Source organism: Anastrepha obliqua, chromosome 5, assembly GCF_027943255.1.
Source record: "Anastrepha obliqua isolate idAnaObli1 chromosome 5, idAnaObli1_1.0, whole genome shotgun sequence".
Classification (NCBI taxonomy): domain Eukaryota; kingdom Metazoa; phylum Arthropoda; class Insecta; order Diptera; family Tephritidae; genus Anastrepha; species Anastrepha obliqua.
Genome location: NC_072896.1, coordinates 90,089,634 through 90,110,301, shown reverse-complemented (window position 1 = coordinate 90,110,301; position 20,668 = coordinate 90,089,634). Strand labels below are relative to the sequence as shown.

At 36.0% G+C, this 20,668-nt stretch overlaps 7 protein-coding genes across 7 annotated transcripts; 4 read left to right on the top strand and 3 right to left on the bottom strand.

Annotated features, from left to right (window-relative positions):
* Positions 1 to 1,798: 1,798 nt before the first annotated feature.
* On the bottom strand, positions 1,799 to 3,175 carry LOC129247506 (AN1-type zinc finger protein 2A). Its single transcript, XM_054886659.1, has 3 exons — positions 2,578 to 3,175; positions 2,400 to 2,511; positions 1,799 to 2,338 (listed from the first exon to the last, which is right to left on the bottom strand). The coding sequence occupies exons 1-3, from the start codon at positions 3,009 to 3,011 to the stop codon at positions 2,159 to 2,161; spliced, it is 726 nt and encodes a 241-aa protein (XP_054742634.1). The 5' UTR covers positions 3,012 to 3,175; the 3' UTR covers positions 1,799 to 2,158.
* Positions 3,176 to 4,817: 1,642 nt separating this feature from the next.
* LOC129247890 (protein CEBPZOS) lies at positions 4,818 to 6,018 on the top strand. Its single transcript, XM_054887251.1, has 3 exons — positions 4,818 to 5,049; positions 5,565 to 5,717; positions 5,905 to 6,018. The coding sequence occupies exons 1-2, from the start codon at positions 4,920 to 4,922 to the stop codon at positions 5,699 to 5,701; spliced, it is 267 nt and encodes an 88-aa protein (XP_054743226.1). The 5' UTR covers positions 4,818 to 4,919; the 3' UTR covers positions 5,702 to 5,717; positions 5,905 to 6,018.
* LOC129247891 (uncharacterized) lies at positions 5,711 to 6,101 on the top strand. The gene has a single exon (XM_054887252.1). The coding sequence runs from the start codon at positions 5,865 to 5,867 to the stop codon at positions 6,099 to 6,101; it is 237 nt and encodes a 78-aa protein (XP_054743227.1). The 5' UTR covers positions 5,711 to 5,864.
* A 66-nt stretch (positions 6,102 to 6,167) lies between these two features.
* Positions 6,168 to 7,748, top strand: LOC129247888 (tubulin-specific chaperone C). The gene has a single exon (XM_054887250.1). The coding sequence runs from the start codon at positions 6,168 to 6,170 to the stop codon at positions 7,272 to 7,274; it is 1,107 nt and encodes a 368-aa protein (XP_054743225.1). The 3' UTR covers positions 7,275 to 7,748.
* A 1,727-nt stretch (positions 7,749 to 9,475) lies between these two features.
* On the bottom strand, positions 9,476 to 13,941 carry LOC129248343 (kelch domain-containing protein 3). The gene is made up of 6 exons (XM_054887850.1): positions 13,499 to 13,941; positions 12,909 to 13,356; positions 12,348 to 12,847; positions 12,091 to 12,286; positions 10,022 to 10,162; positions 9,476 to 9,954 (listed from the first exon to the last, which is right to left on the bottom strand). Exons 2-6 carry the CDS (start codon positions 13,139 to 13,141, stop codon positions 9,891 to 9,893), a joined length of 1,134 nt encoding a protein of 377 aa, XP_054743825.1. The 5' UTR covers positions 13,142 to 13,356; positions 13,499 to 13,941; the 3' UTR covers positions 9,476 to 9,890.
* A 2,236-nt stretch (positions 13,942 to 16,177) lies between these two features.
* On the top strand, positions 16,178 to 17,481 carry LOC129247896 (transforming growth factor beta regulator 1). Its single transcript, XM_054887258.1, has 2 exons — positions 16,178 to 16,502; positions 16,572 to 17,481. The coding sequence occupies exons 1-2, from the start codon at positions 16,386 to 16,388 to the stop codon at positions 17,454 to 17,456; spliced, it is 1,002 nt and encodes a 333-aa protein (XP_054743233.1). The 5' UTR covers positions 16,178 to 16,385; the 3' UTR covers positions 17,457 to 17,481.
* Positions 17,467 to 19,881, bottom strand: LOC129247895 (etoposide-induced protein 2.4 homolog). The gene is made up of 4 exons (XM_054887257.1): positions 19,625 to 19,881; positions 19,240 to 19,544; positions 18,505 to 19,179; positions 17,467 to 18,443 (listed from the first exon to the last, which is right to left on the bottom strand). The coding sequence occupies exons 1-4, from the start codon at positions 19,637 to 19,639 to the stop codon at positions 17,978 to 17,980; spliced, it is 1,461 nt and encodes a 486-aa protein (XP_054743232.1). The 5' UTR covers positions 19,640 to 19,881; the 3' UTR covers positions 17,467 to 17,977.
* Between the last annotated feature and the right edge of the window lie 787 nt (positions 19,882 to 20,668).

Below are 20,668 nucleotides of genomic sequence, written 5' to 3'. Positions count from 1 at the left end.
ATGAAGTTAGTGATTATTAGTTCCGTTTACTTTATTTTGCCGTAAGAATTATTCAGTAACTAAATTTCTGACTTCGGGTCTAATAATAATTTCTGACAATAGCATTCGCTCTCAAAAAGAAAACAAATGCAAATAAGTATGCGTGCGCGTGAGGAGCGTAATTCATAAAAAAAAATAAATAAATAAATAGCGAAATATACCTCGAGCAGGTTTATAGTTGCGCACTTTCTTATAACTTAACTAGCATTCCCCAGTGGGCTTCGCCCCACCATACATAAAATGTTTTTTTTATATCGCAAGAAATTTTTCATATTAAGTTTTCTTTATAGAACTCGTAAAATGTTTAAACAGTTGAATTAGTTGATTTTTTTCATTCAACATACTTTCTAAAGATGTCACAATAGCCTTTTCTGTACTTTTTTAAAATTTGATTGTGGTGGTCACCTATATACTGGTAAGGTGAAAGAGCCGATAAAAACTTGTAATTAAACTTTGATTCTTTAATTTCCATTTCAATTGTTTACGCTAAATAAATTATGCTAAAATAAATAAAGTTAAAAATGTTTTTCCAGTTCCTTGAATGCTCCAGTTTTTATTATATTTTCGTCCAAAATTAATATTAACATAATACACTTACAACCACAACAGTACAACAGAAACGCTCATAAGCGGCTGTGTATTTGTTGTTGTTTTTCCCATACAGGCATTTCGTATGAGAGGAAACCATTACTCACATAAAATGTCATAACTCAGGAACGGCTGCACCGATTTCAATCAAACTTCACACAAACCACCTCCTCAACGATAAAAAAAAACTCTGAAATGTTTGTGCTAATCGGTTCGGCGGTTCTTGAGTTATAAGATTACCAAGGAAATGTAACTTTTTTTTATATATATAGATTATAGATATAAGATTTTTTTTCAGTTTGTGTCCGAAAAATCCAAATATCTTACGGAACCCTATTTTTTCCAAAATAAAATATAATCAATGTTACTCGTGGATAATGTAGCTTTCGAATGGTGAAAGAATTTTTAAAATCGGTCCAGCAGTTTTTGAGCCTATTCATTACAACCAAACAAACAAACAAAGTTTTCCTCTTTATAATATTAGTATAGATTATTATTTAAATTTTACGCTGCGGTCTTTGCGAAATTCAGCTTTAAGTAAATATTTATCCAGCAAAACCTGGCCACTTTTCTATCAATTTAAGATCACTTCTAGCCTCTAAATGAACGATTTGGGCATACCAAAAAATGATGTGTGGTAATGCAATTATGTCTTTCCAATCTCATTTAGAATCTCTTTACATGAATAAAAGAAGTATAAAATATATATACATATATTTATATATGTACATACATAATTATATACATATATATATATATGTGTACATATATATATACATATATAGATATATATGTATATATATACTTTTTTTTGAAAGAAACGTATGGTAAAATGTTGTTAGAAATCCTCAAACGTTTAATTTTGCCCCATACTTCATATCTCTTGGGTGGTGGTTATGTCTGCCTTTGCCTTACAAAGACATAAACCAGCCGCATAGAGACAGCAACCACGACAGTCCTTCCCACGACACTTGGTTCTACGTATCCGGAACAACCCGGATTTATAACCGGCCAAGGTCTGTCACTTCAACAGGATTCCCCGTATATGTATGGAGAATGTTTATGGTGTCAGAACAAAAACAACAAAATAACATTTCAAGTGTTTACCTTCACAACATATGTAGCCCTTAAAACCTTTGCAGTGATTATTAAAAAAAAGCTGCTTAAAGTATTACGAGCAAGGACTTTTTATTTTATAATATGAGCTAATTACTTTATTTAAAATGAACGACTATTTATTTACTAAAATTTCGATTAAAATCAAGTTCAACATTGGCTACACAAACATACTATTTTGATGTATTTTATTTTAAGTCTTTCATATTATGATAATCTTTTACATCCTTAAAAAACTATTTTCATTGAGTGCTACTTTGTGAACTTGTCTTTCATTAAACATACATTAAAATTTAAACGCTCATAGCATTTATGGCAATCATTCATTAAAATAACACATACAAAAACTAAAACTCTACAGAAAATTTTCAAACTTTCAACCTTTTAAGATTGCAGCCTTTTTGACTAACGCAAACTACGAAAGCAGACATTTGTCTTTAACATTAGATTGACCGTCGCGTCCACCAACACGCACTGTCGCATTAGATTGCACCGCCGCATTTGCAGCAACTTGATTGCGCCGTTCCCGATCCGCATTCTCATCCAACTCCATAATTGACAGAGCGAGTGCTCGCGCCAACGCTTCATCTTCGGTCTAGAAAAAATATTTTGTTGAAAATTATAAAAATAACCATATTAGCATATTATTAAATTACCATATTTCCTTGAATATTTTGCACTTGTGTTCCAGTCGGTATTGGATCGCGTCTAGGTTGCGTATTGAATAAAGAAGTTGGCTTGTTTGTACGTCGATATTCAGCCGCAGTGCTAAAATATTAAAAAAAAAAAATGTTATAGCTTACACTCTGCATTACAATAATACATCCAACTTACGCGGCCATAGCGCGCTTATCCACATTGGTCCTGGATGTGCCTTTACATTCGTGATCTGAAGCGTGCCGATGGCGCAAACAATAATTTATTTTACATTCCGTACAAGTGAATGGTATAAGCTCCTTTTTTTTACAATTTTTGTAGCTACATCGATTTGTATAAATTTTTTTTGTATCCGACTTGCACTGCTGATCAATATGGCGACCCACCGTTAGATCAGGCTCGACCCCAGGCGCCGTGGGCACTGGTTCACCACATAAGGGGCAAATTGGCACTTGCATATCCTTGCGACGTGGCCCCTTACACAAATGTTTATCATAATTAAAGTGTGATGAACAAAACACTTTATTACATGAATCACAAGTAAATGGCAGAAAATCCAAGCGGTTACAGGTGGACTCGTTACAGTGTTGACCAAGATGTGGAAACTCCATATTGATACTATTAACTTCCTGTATATGAATCAACTATTTAAAGACTTTGAGAATTATGACGAAATTTTCGAGGCTAAACAAGAAACTTCTATTTGTTAAACAAGATGACTAAACAATAAAATGTGAAATTAATTCGAACGACAAGTGTCAAAACATGACCATTAAATAAGTGATTATCTTCTTCTTCTTCCAATAACGTTCACTGTAAATAAATGGCAGCCTGTCTAATAATGATATTAAGATGGCCAATCCAACAAGTCGTAGCAATCGGCTGAAAGTTATTTTGCTACACACGATTTTCATTTTATATCATTCGTTGCCGTGTAAAGATCGAAGGAGCTCTTTAAGTAGGTACGTACATACAACTTTGGCGTTTTTGAGCTAAAAGCATAACATACGTGCCATACCTCATGCCGGAAATCACAAAAGTTGACAACTTTCTACTTAATGACAAATATTTAAAGAAAAACAATTTCGTATCGTGCACATCTTTCTCGGTGATGCTTTTTATTGCGTAAAATTAAATTAACAAATAAATGGGATTCAAATTAAGTGAGTCAATTCAAATGCATCCGAATTTATTTTTCGCGCCCAAAGCGTCCATTGCTGTAGGTAGGTACTTCTACAATTTAAACAATGCAAAAACGAAAGTAGCGTGAAATCAATGAATAAGACAGACCTTTACTGAATAAGACAGACCTTACTCGTTACCGAAACGACCCGGATTTATATCCGGCCAAGGACCGTCACTCCAGCAGCATTCCCCGTATGTAGGTAGGGGGAATGTTTATGCTGCTACAACAACAACCGTTTCCACGACAGTCGGTTCTACGTTACCGAAACGACCCGGATTTATATCCGGTCAAGAACTGTCACTCCAGCAGCATTCCCCGTATGTAGGTAGGGTGAAGAGTTATGCTGCTACAACAACAACAACAGACCTTTACTTATAATGTGTTCTTTTCTCGGAAAAAATGATGTCTCATTTTATGGCAACATTACGAAAATATTGCCATAAGCTCTGCAAATGTTACATATTTCAAATGAGAATAGAACAAGAAAAATTTAATACTTTCATAACGACCTACTTCTATTTTTTGCATCAAATTAACATCTATTTAGACGAAATTTTCTCAAAATAAACTAAAATCAGCTGGGCAACAGTTTGATAAAAGAACACGCAACCCTATGAATATGCTTGGCAAGTAAATAGAAAAGTTAACTCCATTATTATTACCATTTTACGGCTCTTGCTTGATTGGTACGAGAGCATAACAAAAACCCCCAAACCTCGCCATACACACAACCAATTGCAAGGAAGAAAAAAATTCGAAAGCATTTAATCTGTTTGAAAACTACCCCACACGATTCATTGAAATTTTACACATTTAACACATTTACCTAATCTTATGAAGACAAATCAATTTATATTCCAAAAAGTGTCACGAAAGAGTTAAAACTTAAAACAATTGAACAAAAAATTCAAAAGAAGTTAATTTTTCACTATTCTTTATGCTTCAAATATATGGACAAATAAAAAAATCTAAAAAAACAAATTAAGGCAATTGATGATCACTTATTCCGTGTACAAAGAAATTGCCGACTCAATTCTGGTGAGTATACTAAAGGTTAATTATTATAATTTATTAATATTTATTAATAAGAAGACACAAACTTCCTCGCAATCCAAAATTGCGCACTCGATAATTCAATATTATAACGATAACTTCCATTGCCCCAACGGTTAAAACTCAATTATCTTCAATGTTGCCACATTGATTGCATAAATTTCATCGCTGACATCTGTCAAGCCAAAATGCATTTCCCACATCTTACAAAAGCTAGCAATTCTAATTAGAAGTAATGAAAATACTTCCTTAATTTAATTGTTTTTTATCCTTTTGTGTGATGTTGTCAAAAAAGCCGAAACCAGCTTTCTGGAAATTTGTGAAAGGTGGTGCAAAAACATTGTTTATTGCAGAAGCAATTTGCTTTGCTGTCTCCTACGGAGTTTATTATCGCATGAATACAAATCGTGGTACGTGGAACTACCTGCTATTACGCAAATCATAAATTGAAGGCATGCGGCAAAGTTAAATAAATAGGGAAATTGATTATTCCAGCAATTCCTGTTGTTATACAACAAACTTGCATTTTTTTTTGCCTTTTGTTTAGCCTGTCTCACAATGAAATGACAACAGTGTGTGTGAAATTCATAGATTTAAGAAGAAGCACAATAAAGCAAGTTTGGTTTAATACCAATGACTCACCATGGCTGAGATGTAGGGGTGGTAATCGACTGATCATTATTTCTCAGCGCGAAGAAATTTATGTACTGTGTAAACAATCTGTGTTTTCTTTGCTTTATAAAATTGTTTGATGCAGTCGTAGTATTTTTAAATATGTTCCGAAACAAACTTCTGGTGTAAAAATATCTGATCTCATCCATTCGCACCGATCACACATTTTTATTTAGGTGTATTTTGAAGAAACTGTAAGCATAGAGGTAAAGCGTAACCCTAATCGAGGAATATCTTTTTTTACATCTTTCAGAATTCAGACACTACATAAACGAAAACTTCCCATTTGTGCTGGATTACTATTATAAAGCGGGCGAGGTTTTAGGTAACAGCAACTTGCGTCAAATCGATTCGGCTGTGTGGCGAGCTGAAAGCGGTAAACGAGAATAAATTGCAAACATTTCGGGTACCTACAGTAACGTTTTTAACAAGCCTATACTTCTAAAAATTATCAGCAATATTTAAATTAGCACTCTAGTAGAAATAGTTCTTATCAATTTCTACTTGACATTAAATACTAGAGAATAATTACCTCAATTTAAACATTTTTTAAATGGCAACCAATCCGTATGTTAAATCTTTAATCTGGTTAGTTTGTGCAGGCGGTATTGGCTACGGACTATTGCGACTTACTGAGCCGTCCGAAGAAAAGATTCAACGCATAAAGGAAACTGGTGGTGCAACTCATTTGTCCAACGAGGAACTTAAAAAGCTCCAGTTTATGCAACGTATGCGTGAGGCTGCCGGTGGCCAGACACCACCAATTTATTTACAGAAGAAAGAAAAATAACTTCTTAGCAAGCCGATAATTGAAAGTGTTTCTAAATTTACTGTCAACTAAGATTGAACAACTAAAATGAGCTCAGATCTGCGCAGCAGCAACACCACATTGAGCGGTGGCGACAATGCCGACATTAAAAAGGAAAGCATATTGGAGCGTTTAAACAAGCGCAATAAAGAACGGCAAAATTACTTAGATGTAAAATTAGAGCAACGTAACAAAGAGAATGTGCAATTGGAAGGTGTCGATTATTTCGCTCAAACGTTTGCGGAGCAAGTACGCGCAATAGAAGAACTGTTGCAAAGTGCAACGGCAGTAGCTGCAGATGCAAAAAGACCGAATACCAAGACTAACAGCGCCGATTTGACACGTGTCTTCGCCGACATTACACTACAAATACAAGAGCTGCAACGCTACCTAACCACATCCACTATGTTTCTGACAGATTTTAAAATCAAAGCCTGTCAGAAAGTACTCAATGATTTAAGTAGCAGCTGCGAAGAGTCCCGCTTGCGTTTAATACCAAAAAAGAAGTTTGGATTCAGTGGTAAAAAAGTAGCACCGAAAGTATTAGTTAATCCAAGAGTTGTAAACCTTTCTTCCGATAAGGTGGATATGCCAGAAAAGACAAAAGCTGATAGCACTGCATTCACTTGGACCTTGGCAAATAGAGAAAATGAATACATTTGCCTGGAAGATGATGCACTCAATGGCAAAGATATAACTGTTTCCAACTTGAAGCATTGTTTTGTGGAGTTACGCGGGTATGCAGGATCAGTACAGATTTCCAATGCCACCGACTGCACATTCCTCTGTGGTCCCATTGCACGTTCACTTTTTGCTGAATACTGCGAACGCACAACGTTAGCTCTGGCTTGCCAACAGTTGCGATTACATTCGTCGAACACTTGTCGCATATACCTACACGTCACATGTCGTGCTATCATTGAAGACTGCACACAAATCGAAGTAGCCGACTATAATTATGATTATGCTACAATCGATGCTGATTTTAAATTGGCTGGTTTGGATCGATCACAGAATAACTATACAGATGTGGCGGACTTCAATTGGTTGTCACCGGATGTACCTTCACCGAACTGGACGCTAATCCAACATTCAACCACACCGAATTGGAATGAGCTGCGCAAACAAAAACAACAAACGACGTCTCCCTTATAGTGTAAATTAGAAAACCAGCAGCAAAATAAGAGGGATGTCCACAATTGGCAGCTACCCTGCATATGGGTGACTTTGACTTCGCTTCTGCTACTAATCCTAGTCGAGTTATTTCCACTCATCAAAGCAATTGTACAAAAAATGGTTTGTCTTTTGAAAATGTTACCTGTAGCAGGGCCAGTTGTTGCTGAATGCATGGAGCCGTTGCTGCAGTAATCCATACATATAATACTTAGTATACATATACAGGGCACTATTTTGTTCATTCAATATATAGTTTGCTTTAGAATGGGGTTTTGTAAGAGCATTTTTTGTATGTATGTCGTGAAACTTATACGTAAAATTGATTTGTAATGACTTACGCTGTTAACATGAAGATTAGTGAGTTCACATTTTTGTAAATCTGCAAAATTGAAACTTGAATGAAAAGGAACACTTTCAATTTATTCACTAAATAAATGATTACTTAAATACTAATTATCGAATAAAAAGTGGTTTTAAAATTGTTTTGGGGTTGTACTTTGTTCAGGATCAGTGATTGCGATGCAATGAAATACATACATGAATATGTCTAAAATTAATAAGACATAAAACATAAGAGACAAAATAGTAGCACTAACTTTTATTCCAGCAGTAATCGTTCCCACGACAGTCGGTTCTACGTAACCGGAACGACCTGGATTTATATCCGGCCAAGGATTGTCAATTCAGCAGCATTCCCAGTATATATATGGGAATTGTTTATACTGCTACAACAACAACAACATTCCAATCGTAATCTTAGCTTGCTTCAGAAGGTTATGGCTTCACTTGATGTGTCCAACTGGCGCTGGTTAGCTCGATAAAGAAACGACTGGCGCCCCTTATTAAACTTGGCAAAAATCCTTAAGCGGTCATCGCGCCAATTAAGAAGAAGAAGAACTTTACTACTTAAGAGGCCTGTCGTTTACGGGTTCCGTAAATATATTTTTGCCGTTTCAAGCTTACGACATACAACAATACGAAGCTTACGACGCAACCGTTCTACGTATCGGTATGACTCGGGGTTTTTCTCAAACTCGGGCTACTGTCTCAGTAAACTAACTCTGTTTGGTTCGTTGAATTTCTCATTTCGTTTATCGTGATTTGAGCACCTCCGTGCAGCAAGGTTGCGCCTAATACTTCTTCTTGGGGCTGGTATTGAGCTCAACCTTAGAACCAAGGTTTATATCTGCTGCGTTTACCTGTCTCCACCCGAACTCAACTCCGGTTAGATGTAATCAATGCAACGGGTGGTGCTATCTTAAGATCTGCTCAGGCCAGAAAACCCTCAGGAAGTAGACCACACGCTTTGTGGCCACATATTGCTGTCGCCATCAGACGCACCCAGCTTCTACTTCGCATTTGCCTACGTCCATCACCATAATCTGAGCCTCTGCGTGAAGAGCAACTTCGATAACTTCTTTTTAAAAGATAAAGCAAGCTGTGCCGAAGGGTGGCGACCGCCATTGATACTAAGGTTCAAAACCGCGGTAGTACTGGGGGCAACGACAAAGAAATGTTGCTGGCGACATTTAAAGCAATTGGCCGGCTGGTTCTGAATTACGCAGCGCCCATTAAGTCGCTTGGTACTAGCGATTGACAGTGGAGAAAGCCCCAAACTTGCCGGAATACTGCCACCAGGACAGCCACGGGATACCTCATGTCGTCTCCCCTACATCATCTCCACAGTGAGGCGCTACTATACTCCCGGTTAAGAAACATGGTAATATGTTCAGCACTACTAACGCACTTACTAACGCAGAATCCCCCCCAGGAGGCATTGGGTAAAGGCTGAAACAAATTCCCAGGCGGGTCAGGAGGCATCTCTTTAACTACACTGATGCGATTCAGGGCCAAATACGTCTATGGGACCAGACAGTATGTAAGTACAAAAATAAATAAGAAATATTTTTTTTGTAATAAAATTTATTTTTTAAATGTATGTACATAATACACTTTACTGCTTTATAAACTTTTTTTTCATAAATCTCTTTTGTTGTTTAATTGTAGGTAGTTCTTACGTATTCCGTTTGTCGTTGCAAATGTTTTTTGATTTTTGTTTTATTTATTTATTTTTATTTTGGTTATTGTTGCTTGAAGATGTACCACGAAACACCACATACGTAGTGCAGTTTTTTGGAGTTAATTAAATAATTTTATAGGGAAAAGAGCTGAAAGCAATGTAATGTAGCTAAAAGATAGAAATAAATATTATGCTATATTGGATAAAAAACAAATACAAAAATACACTTTTTGTTTAACATTCCATTGTATGCATTAATTACTAAGCTTTAGATGGACAGCACGAGAAGGGAAACCAACTAGAACAACAAAAGCTATATATGTATGTAAGAATGAACATTTGTGCAATAAAAAAATTTAATGAAAAATAGTGCGAATGATGCGTATGTAGCACAGCAACATGTTTTGATCGCCTTTGCTTTGTATTGAAATGAAATTCTTCTCTCCATATTATTCAACTGGATGCTATTTGATTCAATTGATTGAGTGTTGTTGTATACTGTTGAATATTCGCGCGATAAGTATTTTTGGCTGTGATATATTTATTGTACGATTTATAGAGCATTGATTTTCTTGCTAACCAGCGTGATTAAGGGGGCGTGTCAATGAATTTGGCTGGGTCAGTAGGCGTATTTCTTCTCTGCAATTACAAATATTAGAGTTACAGAAATTAAATAAATTTATAAATATAAGCTAAAAACATTTACTTGAGTTTTTTTGGCAGCCACGTCGTATCCAAATGATAATTTATAACGGCTAATATTGACAATGTACGTAGAGTAGGTTCAAAATCAAGTAGATGAGTGTCGTTATTATCGATCAATTGGTTACTATTCTGAGGATCAGGGCTGAAAAATGGATAAAGACATATTGAAAATATAGCAAACAAACAAGAATTAATACTTGTAAGCAGATAAATGAAAATTCATGACTAAGACTAAACAAGCAAACAAAATATATTTTATTCATTTTTTTAAGTAATGGGAAAGCAAATTTTTATTAAGTTCGTTAGCAAAAATTTCTAGTTTGCAAAGGCAAGTTTTTGTAAATAAGTTCGTTAATACAAATTTTAGTGGAGAAAATCCGCTTTCTACACTCACTTAGTTTTCTTTATTTTTATTATTACTAGAAATACTTGGGGGAGTATCAGTATGGCGGTAGAATCAAAATTTAAATAATAAAAATAAACAAATAAACCGATAATTATCGACATATACATGCATGGTTTTTTCGTATATTCTAATTAAGTTGTTCATTGTTATAAATATATTCTCTAATGACGCCTTTAATACGATGAATAAAAATTACTTTTATATTGCGACATAAAAAATAGTCGCTACTTGATTTTTATTGATGAATTTTATAAATAAAACTCATCGATAACTGTTATAATCATATGAAAAATAATTTTTTTAGTATAAGTTTGAGAAAAAAGAAATCCATTATTTTTGAGTAAAATTTTTGCGCAAATGATTTAAAACTGTTTTATGGTCTATCTTTAGCTCCCGGGCGATGCTACAACTACTAAAATGTCAGTCAACTTTGATTATTTCTGTGAATTTATCGACATTTTCTTTAAGGGGTTATATGGGTTTCGTTGGTTCAAAAAACAGATTTATTTTTTTTTTTTTGGCTTATTAATTTTTACAACATCTCCGGAATATTATCCTAAATTTTCAAGTCGATCCGAATAATAAATTCGGAGATACAGCCTTTGGAATGTTTGCGCTCCAAGCCACTTTTATTGTTACTCAAACTTTCAACGCGTTTTTTTCGGAACTGTGTTTTCAAAGTCGGTTGTCAAATGTTCTCGAAAACTACTCAACCGATCTTGATGGAATTTTACACAGGTGTTTGAAATACAATTTAGTCGTGCTTGAAAGAAGTATTTTGTTTTTTTTTTTTCAATTACAACTATTTAAAAAAAGCAAAATGTCAAGCAAATTTGACCGAAATTTTCATTTTTTTGCAAAAATGTCTGCCAAAATTGCAATTTTTACTTTTTTTCTTTCCTTCGCTCAAGCACGAGTTTATGGTCTTACCTAAAACACTTATTTTTGTTTTTTCATTTTTGATGAGCCTGTCAGGAGTTATGCTGACAACGCGGACGCACCTTTTTTCGAGGGGTCACTGGAAATGACGTCACAATGGAGGAGTTTTAATTTTTTTTTTTTTGAAAATTTCAGAAATTATTCTTTAAATATATATCTATAAGACAAAAAAAAGCTTGGATTAAATAAATAATTTTTTACATAGAAAAAAAAAATATTGAAAATAGGCTTTTTTTTACCCGACGAAACCCAAGTAACCCCTTAACCTCAAAAATGTCTGAACGGAATCGATGAAACCAAAATTGCACGTAATTAGCTGTTACATTTACAATTTCAGCGGCCTGGCTTGCATTTTTAACTTTATTAAAGAAAACCTGTAAAATGTACCGAATTTTCTCTTTGTTGGCTTCTATCGTTAACACCCTGTAACTCACAACTAAATAGCAGAAACAAAAAACAGTAAACAAATTTTTTATTGTGAAATGTCACCTTGTTAAGAGCGTAAACTTTAAATTGTTTGTTCGATACTTTACGAGATATCGAATAGTACAACCATCTACCGAGAAAATAATGTATTTCTTTTTCCCCCAAACTAGTATTTGCGGAGTAATTAAATAGAAGGCAGAAATAATTCTGATCAATACGGTCCTTGTTTGAAATTTTCACTTGAAGCGTGCTATGCCGCCTATGGAAGTACAGTAATTATGACGTGCGATCTCACTCACCTTGTGCCACCAAAGAGAAACATATGCGTATCTTTAACTATACACACTTGTCGTCGACGCGCAGTTGGTGGTCGACCAAATGGCTTGATAAGATTCCAACAATTGGATTTCGGATCAAATGTGTAAAAATCGTTAAAATGCTGTTCCAGCAATCCATTGTAGCCACCAAATATATAGATAAGACCACTATAGATAACTGTGAAGGAGTAAAATTGAATTAATCTCAATATATTCTTAATTTAATTATATTTACTTACACATTGAGTGGCTGCGTCTGCCCACAGGTACTTTACCGGTGGTGGATGGCCGATGCCACATTTTTGTTTTCATATCTAGAAATACAATTTCCGGGCAGTACATTTCCTCTTGACTATGATAAGGACTATGTTTATCGCCACGGCCACCGAAAATATACATGCGTCCATAAATAGAAGCCGCCGAGTGGAAATCTCGAAATGATGGTGGAGCACCAAATGTTTGCATATAACGCCACTCCATCGTTCGGAAATCTAAGCAGTGTACATCGCAAGAAAACTCATTTATTTCATCAACAAATCCACCAAAAATGTACATGCAATGATCCACAACGCATGCAGAATGACCATCACGTGCGCCCGGTATGGCACCTTTCACTTCAGGTCGTGTCCAGCTCAATGTTTGTGGGTCAAAGCAATAGAGAACGTTGCAAAGTTGCTCATCGTTTCGGCCACCCCACATATAAACTTTGTCAGCATATGCAACAGCTGTGTGGCCATAACTAAAAGATTATTAACGAATATGAATACTGATATTGTATAATTTTCGCATAATTAACGTACCGTTGAAACGGTACTTCAGGATACTTTAGTGGCAAACCATTTTCATCTCGTTTCTGTGGCACCAATGCCCAGCGCAATGTATTTGTGTTCAACACATGCACATCAATGCACTCGTTCAGGCGATAATCATCGCCCGTGCAGTAACCACCAAATGAGTATATCTTATCACCAACACCGACAGCAGCATGATTGACACGTCGTGGTCCACCGTCCAAGTGTGCTATCCATCGCATTTTTTTGTGTGAGTTTCCGTATGTGATTAGTTCAGTGCTATTGAATTGCTGTTCAAACTCCGCTATGGCCCCTAAATAGCACTGATTTGGTTAAATAGTTGGGACAGAGTAAAGAAATGTACACGAATATATCATGAAGCAGTTACAACAACTTGCTCAGTTTCGTTGCGTTCAATAGCTTTTAACACTCGCAATGGCATAGAAAATATGCTAAACTATAAATAAACAGAGAGCGTCGTGAAGGTCAGTGTTAGTCACAGATGCGTTTTGAAATTCGCTAACACTTAAACTTCGCAAAATTTATAACTTGTGAAAAAGTGGTACGGTAGTGAAGTCCGCATTGTGATATGCACTTACCTATCACACCGATTGCCAGGAATCCAATCCTCTAGGTATATTTTTCAATACTTTTTAAACTTATCACATTTAGCAGCAGACCATCCCAGATGCCCATATACCACCACCCGACAACTGGTTATCGTTTTGTATATTATTTCACTTATCCTTGTTTTATGAAGTGTATGCCCTTGTAATTTGTTTTCCCTTTCTATGGGATGGTTGCTGAGATGAAAAGGGAACCAACTGCACCTCTGCTGATGTGCTATATTTTCTCCTGTGCCCAATATTTGTATGTAAATGTTTGTTGCTACTACAAATAAACAAAGGATTTACAGTAAAAATCTCTTTCGTTTTCGTTCTTCAGTCTTTTTCGGGCTTAGTGTACAACTTTCTGGTAAGGTTATCTGCTTTTTCTCCTTGATTGACTTTTAACACTTTCTTGTTATCTTTTGATTTGTTTACCAAAAACCCATTGTTGCTTTCCTGTGAAATGTCAATAGCAGAAAGACAGAAGGCTTATGAGATACTTGAATTTGCACGTACGTAAATTCTTTGATTTAACTTAAATCATAAGCTTTTTGAACCATGTGTAATACAATAGTGCATTATGAAAATATAAATATTTGCTATCCATTATTACAAAATGAGTAATGTATTTAAACTCAGATGTGGCAATTCTGCTTAAAAAATGTGCTAAAGGTTAATAAATCAACTGTATATACGATGATCCAATTTTATCTTGGAAAGGATCAAGACTCAGAAGATCAATACTCGATTTTCCTTGCGGAAGGATCAATTTACAACTTTATGTTATAATGAATCTATATAATAAATAAAGTGCGCAAATTGTGATCCCTTTGAAATAACTTCAGAAATTTTATGGCTTGGACAAAAATTGTTACAAACCTGATAAAGAAAAGTAGTTGTGGTTGTTTATTTACTCTACATTAACCCTCTGTAGGGCACCTCTTTTAAAACCTTCGGTTGGGCACCCGGGTCTGGCCTTTTTTCGTCCTATTCAAGCATCCCTTTTAAAAGATTATATGCATAAATCGGTAGATAATTAAATTTAAGGAAGCTACCTGGAAGTTCAAGTAGTTAGCTATAATAGAAATATATTAAATTCACACCCCAAAGTCGAAAAAGCCAGTCTGGCCAAACGCGGGTGCTCAACGTAGCCTTCTACTGGACATCGTTTGAACGCTCATCTGAGCGGAAGTGATGACGGAAATAAAACTCAGTTAAACCTGATGTAAAACTTAATACAAGGTGTATAATTATGTAAAAAACAAAAAACAATTATTCGAATATATTCATATTTATTTACAGGCCTACATAAATTATTGTAAATATTAAAAATAACCAAAAATGTCACAAACAGATATGTAAAAAATATAAGAAGTGAAAAAACCGCAAAACAAATTTTCATTAATTATTAAAAATATAACACAGGTCAACAACGTTTTGTTCTAGGAAAGTGTAGGGTCATTTTCGAAGTAATTTTTTGCGTAGAATCCGAATCCGGGGTTTAAATTGCTCTATCACGTCGAGATTTTGAGATATCCTAACCTAAAAGTGCAAAAACGCTGTTTTTGCCCATTTTTGAGGTTATGTAGCTACGCAGATTTTGCTCTTCATAAAAAAGTAAACATGGTATTTTAAATTATAAGTCTTCCTCCGTTAAGTTTGCTTAAATATCTTTATTTTTCACTGAGATATCGCATTTTGAAGTTTCCATGTTTGTGAATTTTTCGATATTCGAAAATCCATTGAGATAACATGAGACGTAATACGGTCGATTACATAGTCGCACAAACATGGAGACTTCAAAATGCGATATCTCAGTGAAAAATTAAGATATTTGAGCAAACTTAACGGCATTTAAAAGAGGAAGACTTATAATTTAAAATACCACGTCTACTTTTTTATGAAGAGCAAAATCTTTGTAGCTACATAACCTCAAAAATGGGCAAAAACAGCGTTTTTTGCACTTTTAGGTTAGGATATCTCAAAGTCCTGACATGATAGAGCAATTTAAACCCCGCATTCGGATTCTACACAAAAAATTACTTCGGAAATGACACTACACTTTTATAGAACATTCCGAACCCATTTTTTTGCAGACCTGTGTAATTGATGAGTAGCACGCGTCTAGTTGTAGATGATTATATATCTTTTTGCATATTTTCCTGTCATTCTAGCTTGACGGACATCTCTTTCGCACTCATAACCGCCTTGCAGCTTAAAAAAATTACAATGAATCTATAAATCGATATCCTCGGTATTCAATTGTGTTTTACGATGCTAAATGAAAAATACCGCGTGGAATAAACTTAGTTTAGCTAAGGTCTGCCGCGCCAGAGTGGGACTCCAATAATTTTACCTATCTATGGCCTGCGGCAGTCGTTTTTATTCTTGTCCGAATTCTGAAATATTTCTGCCTTCTACGAGGTTGACTTAGCAATAAAAAAGAAAAAAATACAGAGAAGGACTACAGACTAATAAGTATAAATCGGTTTGGCTGCCAACTAGTGCTAAATAAATACCAGTACATAGATTTCAGAAAAAAATGAATTAAAAACGTTTACGACTGTACGTTTATTGCTACGGCACGGCAGCTCTAACAGCAGCTTAAGGTATGAACATTTTGTAAATGGGTTAGAATTTCTATCACTCGTGTCTTGTGGGGTATATTCAACAAATTACGTAGATTGTCACACGCGATGTAAACAAATCTCAATTTGCTGTTTGTTTGTTATTTTCTTCTTGTTTGGCAACAGCTGATCTAGACTCATCCACTCTAAAGCCCCGTAAAGCAGAATTCCTTAATTCGTGCAAAGTAAATTGCTCTAATTTTTGCATAATTGAGAAAATTTTCATTATTTTAATTTTGTTCAAATACATTATGTCGAAGCCGCAAGCCATGTTGCACTATCAAAATATTCAATATACGCGCGTGATGAATCTAAAGTACAAATCCAAGTATAAAAGACTAAAAAGGCAAATCAAAAATCTGGTTTTCGTAAGTATAGCTTCAAAATGTACCCATTAAGAATAGAATTGATTAAAAGCAAATTCTTTTAATTTGCAGGAAAATTCTGCACTCTGTGATGAAGTCGCACAGGTGCAGGCTGATTTGGCTTCGTCACGTGAAGAGCGGCGCTACTTAATCAAGCGGCTCATGCGCCACGAGGGTGTCGAAAGTATAGAGCAACAGCAAACGGAGCAAGAAGCCAACGCGCCACAACCAAAAGGGGCAGGTCAGATGGGTAATTCAGTGCCAAAGAAACGAGGTCCGAAGAAGCGTTTGCAACCGCTGCAGCGTCAAGAAAAAATTGACAAACGCTACAAGCCACGCGACAAAGTGACTTTGGATGCCACCGGCAAACCCATTTATCCGATCAATTTATGCAATATACTTATACATTCACCTGGTGAGATTATTCCCATCAATCCAAACTTTCATACAGCAAATTGGATCTATCCCGTCGGTTATGTGGCCACTCGCATATATGCACATCCCAAAGACCCGCAACGGAAGTGTGTGTACACATGCAAAATACTTAATAATGCAGGTATGCCGCAATTTCAAATAATACCAGACAATGACCTGGACAGTGTTTTCTTTGGCGAATCGGCTAATATATGCCATAAGGGCCTGCTCGAAACTCTACAGCGCACCTTAATCGATGTTGTGCAGTTACCTTTGCAAGTGCAAGGCGAGAAATTTTTTGGACTCGCCAATCCGACTGTAAAATCACTGCTGCAGATGGACACGGGCTACACGCAGTGCTCAAATTTTAAAGGATTTCTGGAGGAAACAGATACCAACAGTAGCGAAAATTTATCTTTGCTCGAAGATAAGGATCCCACAATGAGTTTTGATGCATTGCAAACGTTGATCGCGGTGTCAACCTATCACAATATGCCCGAAGTAAAGGATGAACCACCTGACGAACTGCTGGACTTCAAGTAAATCAAATAGCTGATATTTTAAAAAAAGTTGATTTATTGCAATTTATTCAAATTATTCATTGCGCGTTTCCACATATATGTATGTATGTACGTATGTATATACTTATATAAAACGTGCGACAGTAAAAAATTGTCCGATTTGTTTATGTTACGATATACATTTTATACCTAATTTGCGAAAATATGCGTTTAAATATACGTATAAAGAATAAGCATCTACAAAATACATTTTTTGTATGCTCGAGTCAATGTCAATATCAGGATTGCTAAATGAAAGGGGTAATTATTACTTATATAATTACTTATAGCGAAACAAGCATATAAAGCGTTCCTTATCTTATGTGTATGTAGGTATGTAGTATATACCTAAACCGAAACTAAACGATAATGATCACACTTTAAAGTCCATATGAATGAAATTCAGTTAAAGTTCGCTGATTTTGCAGCAGTCAATTTGTTAAGTCGTTCACATTTTGTAATCGCCAGCTGCACAAATCTTAAATTTAAAACGAAATTGTTCGACTACCTGCGAAGAACTGTTTGCGCCGAGTGTGCCGACGAGCTGGCAGATGATGGAGCTCTAGGCCTTATTGTAGGCATGATTGGTGGCATGCCGCCCATGAAATGGTCACGTTCAAGGAAAGCATTAGTAGCGTGCATTGTCGATGGTACGCGCGGTTGTGATGGCGGCTGTTGGTAGCGATATGGTCCTGTGGTTAGCGACGGCGAGTGAGATTGCTGACGCTGTAATAGATGTGATTCCTCAGTGATTTCCTTTTCTGGTTGGCGACTGTAACTGCGACCTATATATTCCTCTTCGATGCGCTGTTGTAGCAACATATGCTGTTGGAGTTGTTTTTCCTGCTGCATTAACAGTTGCTTCTTTTGTTGTGCCAACTTCGCGGCAGTCAACTTCGCAGGACGTCCACGCGTAAACAATAAGTTCGATACGAAAATGACAGGCGTAAAGAGGCGCAGAGGATATTTTCTTGAAAAAAGGAAAGACAAAGTTAAAACATAATAATAGTAATAGAAATATACTGGCTTACGTGGTGCCGACGATGGGTATGGCCTCATTGCCACTCAATATGAAAAGCGGAAAAAAGATGCTGAATATACAGCTGTTTGCAATGACGGAGCTGCTCATGTTGGTAAGTATTGTCAACGGTATGCCAAAACCACAAAAATATGGCCAGTTGTTTTCGATGTAGCTAAGGCGACGATGTAACTCCCAACCCATGTTGAACCATTTGTACTCAAACGAATATAGCGCATAGAGTAGACTTAGATGTAAAAAGTATAAAGCCTTGGCTATGTAGGGTAGAGGCAAAAAGCTGACAAACGTGCTCTGCATTAGAAAAAATGCTTGCACCATCAAATTGAATAGAAAATCTGCAATTAGCTTGCTGATATTGGGTATCAACTGCGGTGGCCCTTTGCGCACGCGATAAGCAGCATTGGCGATTTCTGTAAACCACAGAGAGCTGACAATTTTGCTTAGCAGAAAGATGGGCAATATCCACATCATTCCGAACACAATCGATAGTATTGGTTGCACCCAACCCCACACAGCATTTAGATCAGACGTATGGTTGCCGTAAAGTAAGCTTAAACAGAATCTAATCGATGGCAAAATTAGATGTTCAAACAAAATGATACTCAGCCATGTAAAACCAGCATTTAGAAGGCAGCATCTTAGAACCTGCTTTGCAATTTTTCTTTCCCTGTATTCAAATGAAAACTGTTTAGTTAGAAATTTCGTAAAATTCTCTACTTGTACTCACGGTTTTGGTTCACTCTGTTCATTCTCTTTTGCACGTTTGAGTATACTATTTAAACTGCGTTCGTCTGGTTTTTCTGGCTCACTTAACTGCAAAAGATCTCGCAACTCCTCTCGAGCCATTGCCGCAGCTGACGAAGGTGTTGGCGATGGAGTGCGATGCATGCGACGTTCTCTCTCTCGAATGCGACGCTGCTTCTCAGCTTCCTTCTCGGCATTTATTTTGTGAATCTCTTCATCAATGTGTAGTAACAATGTCATCCCTTTGATGCTATCCCACAATCCGTAAAATATGCCCAGCGCAATATTCTGTGCGTAAATAATAAATATTAAATAGAGCAAAATAATGTTGATTGAATGATGTGTCCATCATTGCAGTTACTGCGTGCCTTTATCTCTTCCATCTTTGATTAGCCTAACACCAACGCCAACACCGATGCTAATTTCTAGCAGAATCCGTGTATTTTTTTCTCACTTTGAAATTATTTGCGCATTTAGAATAGTGTAGCAATACGTACGCATCGAATAAAACTTATAAATATTGCTTAATTTAAGCAGCAAGTAAACGCTTTAATGAAATTTGTTCTAATATTAGTGCACGTTACTCCGCAGGTCAATCTGGCTGAACCGATAAAGAAAATAAAATGACAGCTGTTTTTGTTTTGATAATACATACAGCCACGGCGAATCCGCACATGGTGACTTTGCTATAGTAGCTGTTTGTTTTTATCGTTTTTGTGAATTGATCGTAAGGATATCATAGTGTCCTGCTTTCTTGTTGTTGTCTTGTTTTTTTGTTTACATTATCATTGAAATTTTTATTTTCAACCACCAAATCGCAAAAACAAAATATATGTAAATGTTGTTACTCTAGTGAAGTCACCTTTTATAAATTTGCTTTGCACATAAGTTGTAAGCTATTTCGTGCAGGGTTGCACCAAAACGTTTCTTGGTTAACCATAAAGGCCCGTATACATAAAACTTAAGCTTCGAGTTGGCGGTGGCGTAGCTGCAAGAGCTAACTATGAATACATACATTGAAAAGGAGACGAGTTGAACACCCACGCCAATGTCACATTCAGGCGTTAAGATGACGCAGATTTTTATGTTTCGTTTTACTCCACTTTTTAAATGAATCCTCTCTATTTTTGGTTAGCTCGATTTGAACAAATGCAACAGCTTAAATTAATTAATTAATTATTTCTTTTCTTACCTTTTTATGTAAAGTCAGCCACTATTCTCAAACAAATCATAATTCTGACAACGACTCCAAAATGTTTGTGGCAATTAAATTCCGGTTGCCGTAGTCGAATGGGTTTGTGCCTGACTACCATTCGGAATTCACAGAGACAACGTAGGTTCGAATCTCGGTGAAACACCAAAATTAAGAAAACATTTTTCTAATAGCGTTCGCCCCTCGGCAGGCAATGGCA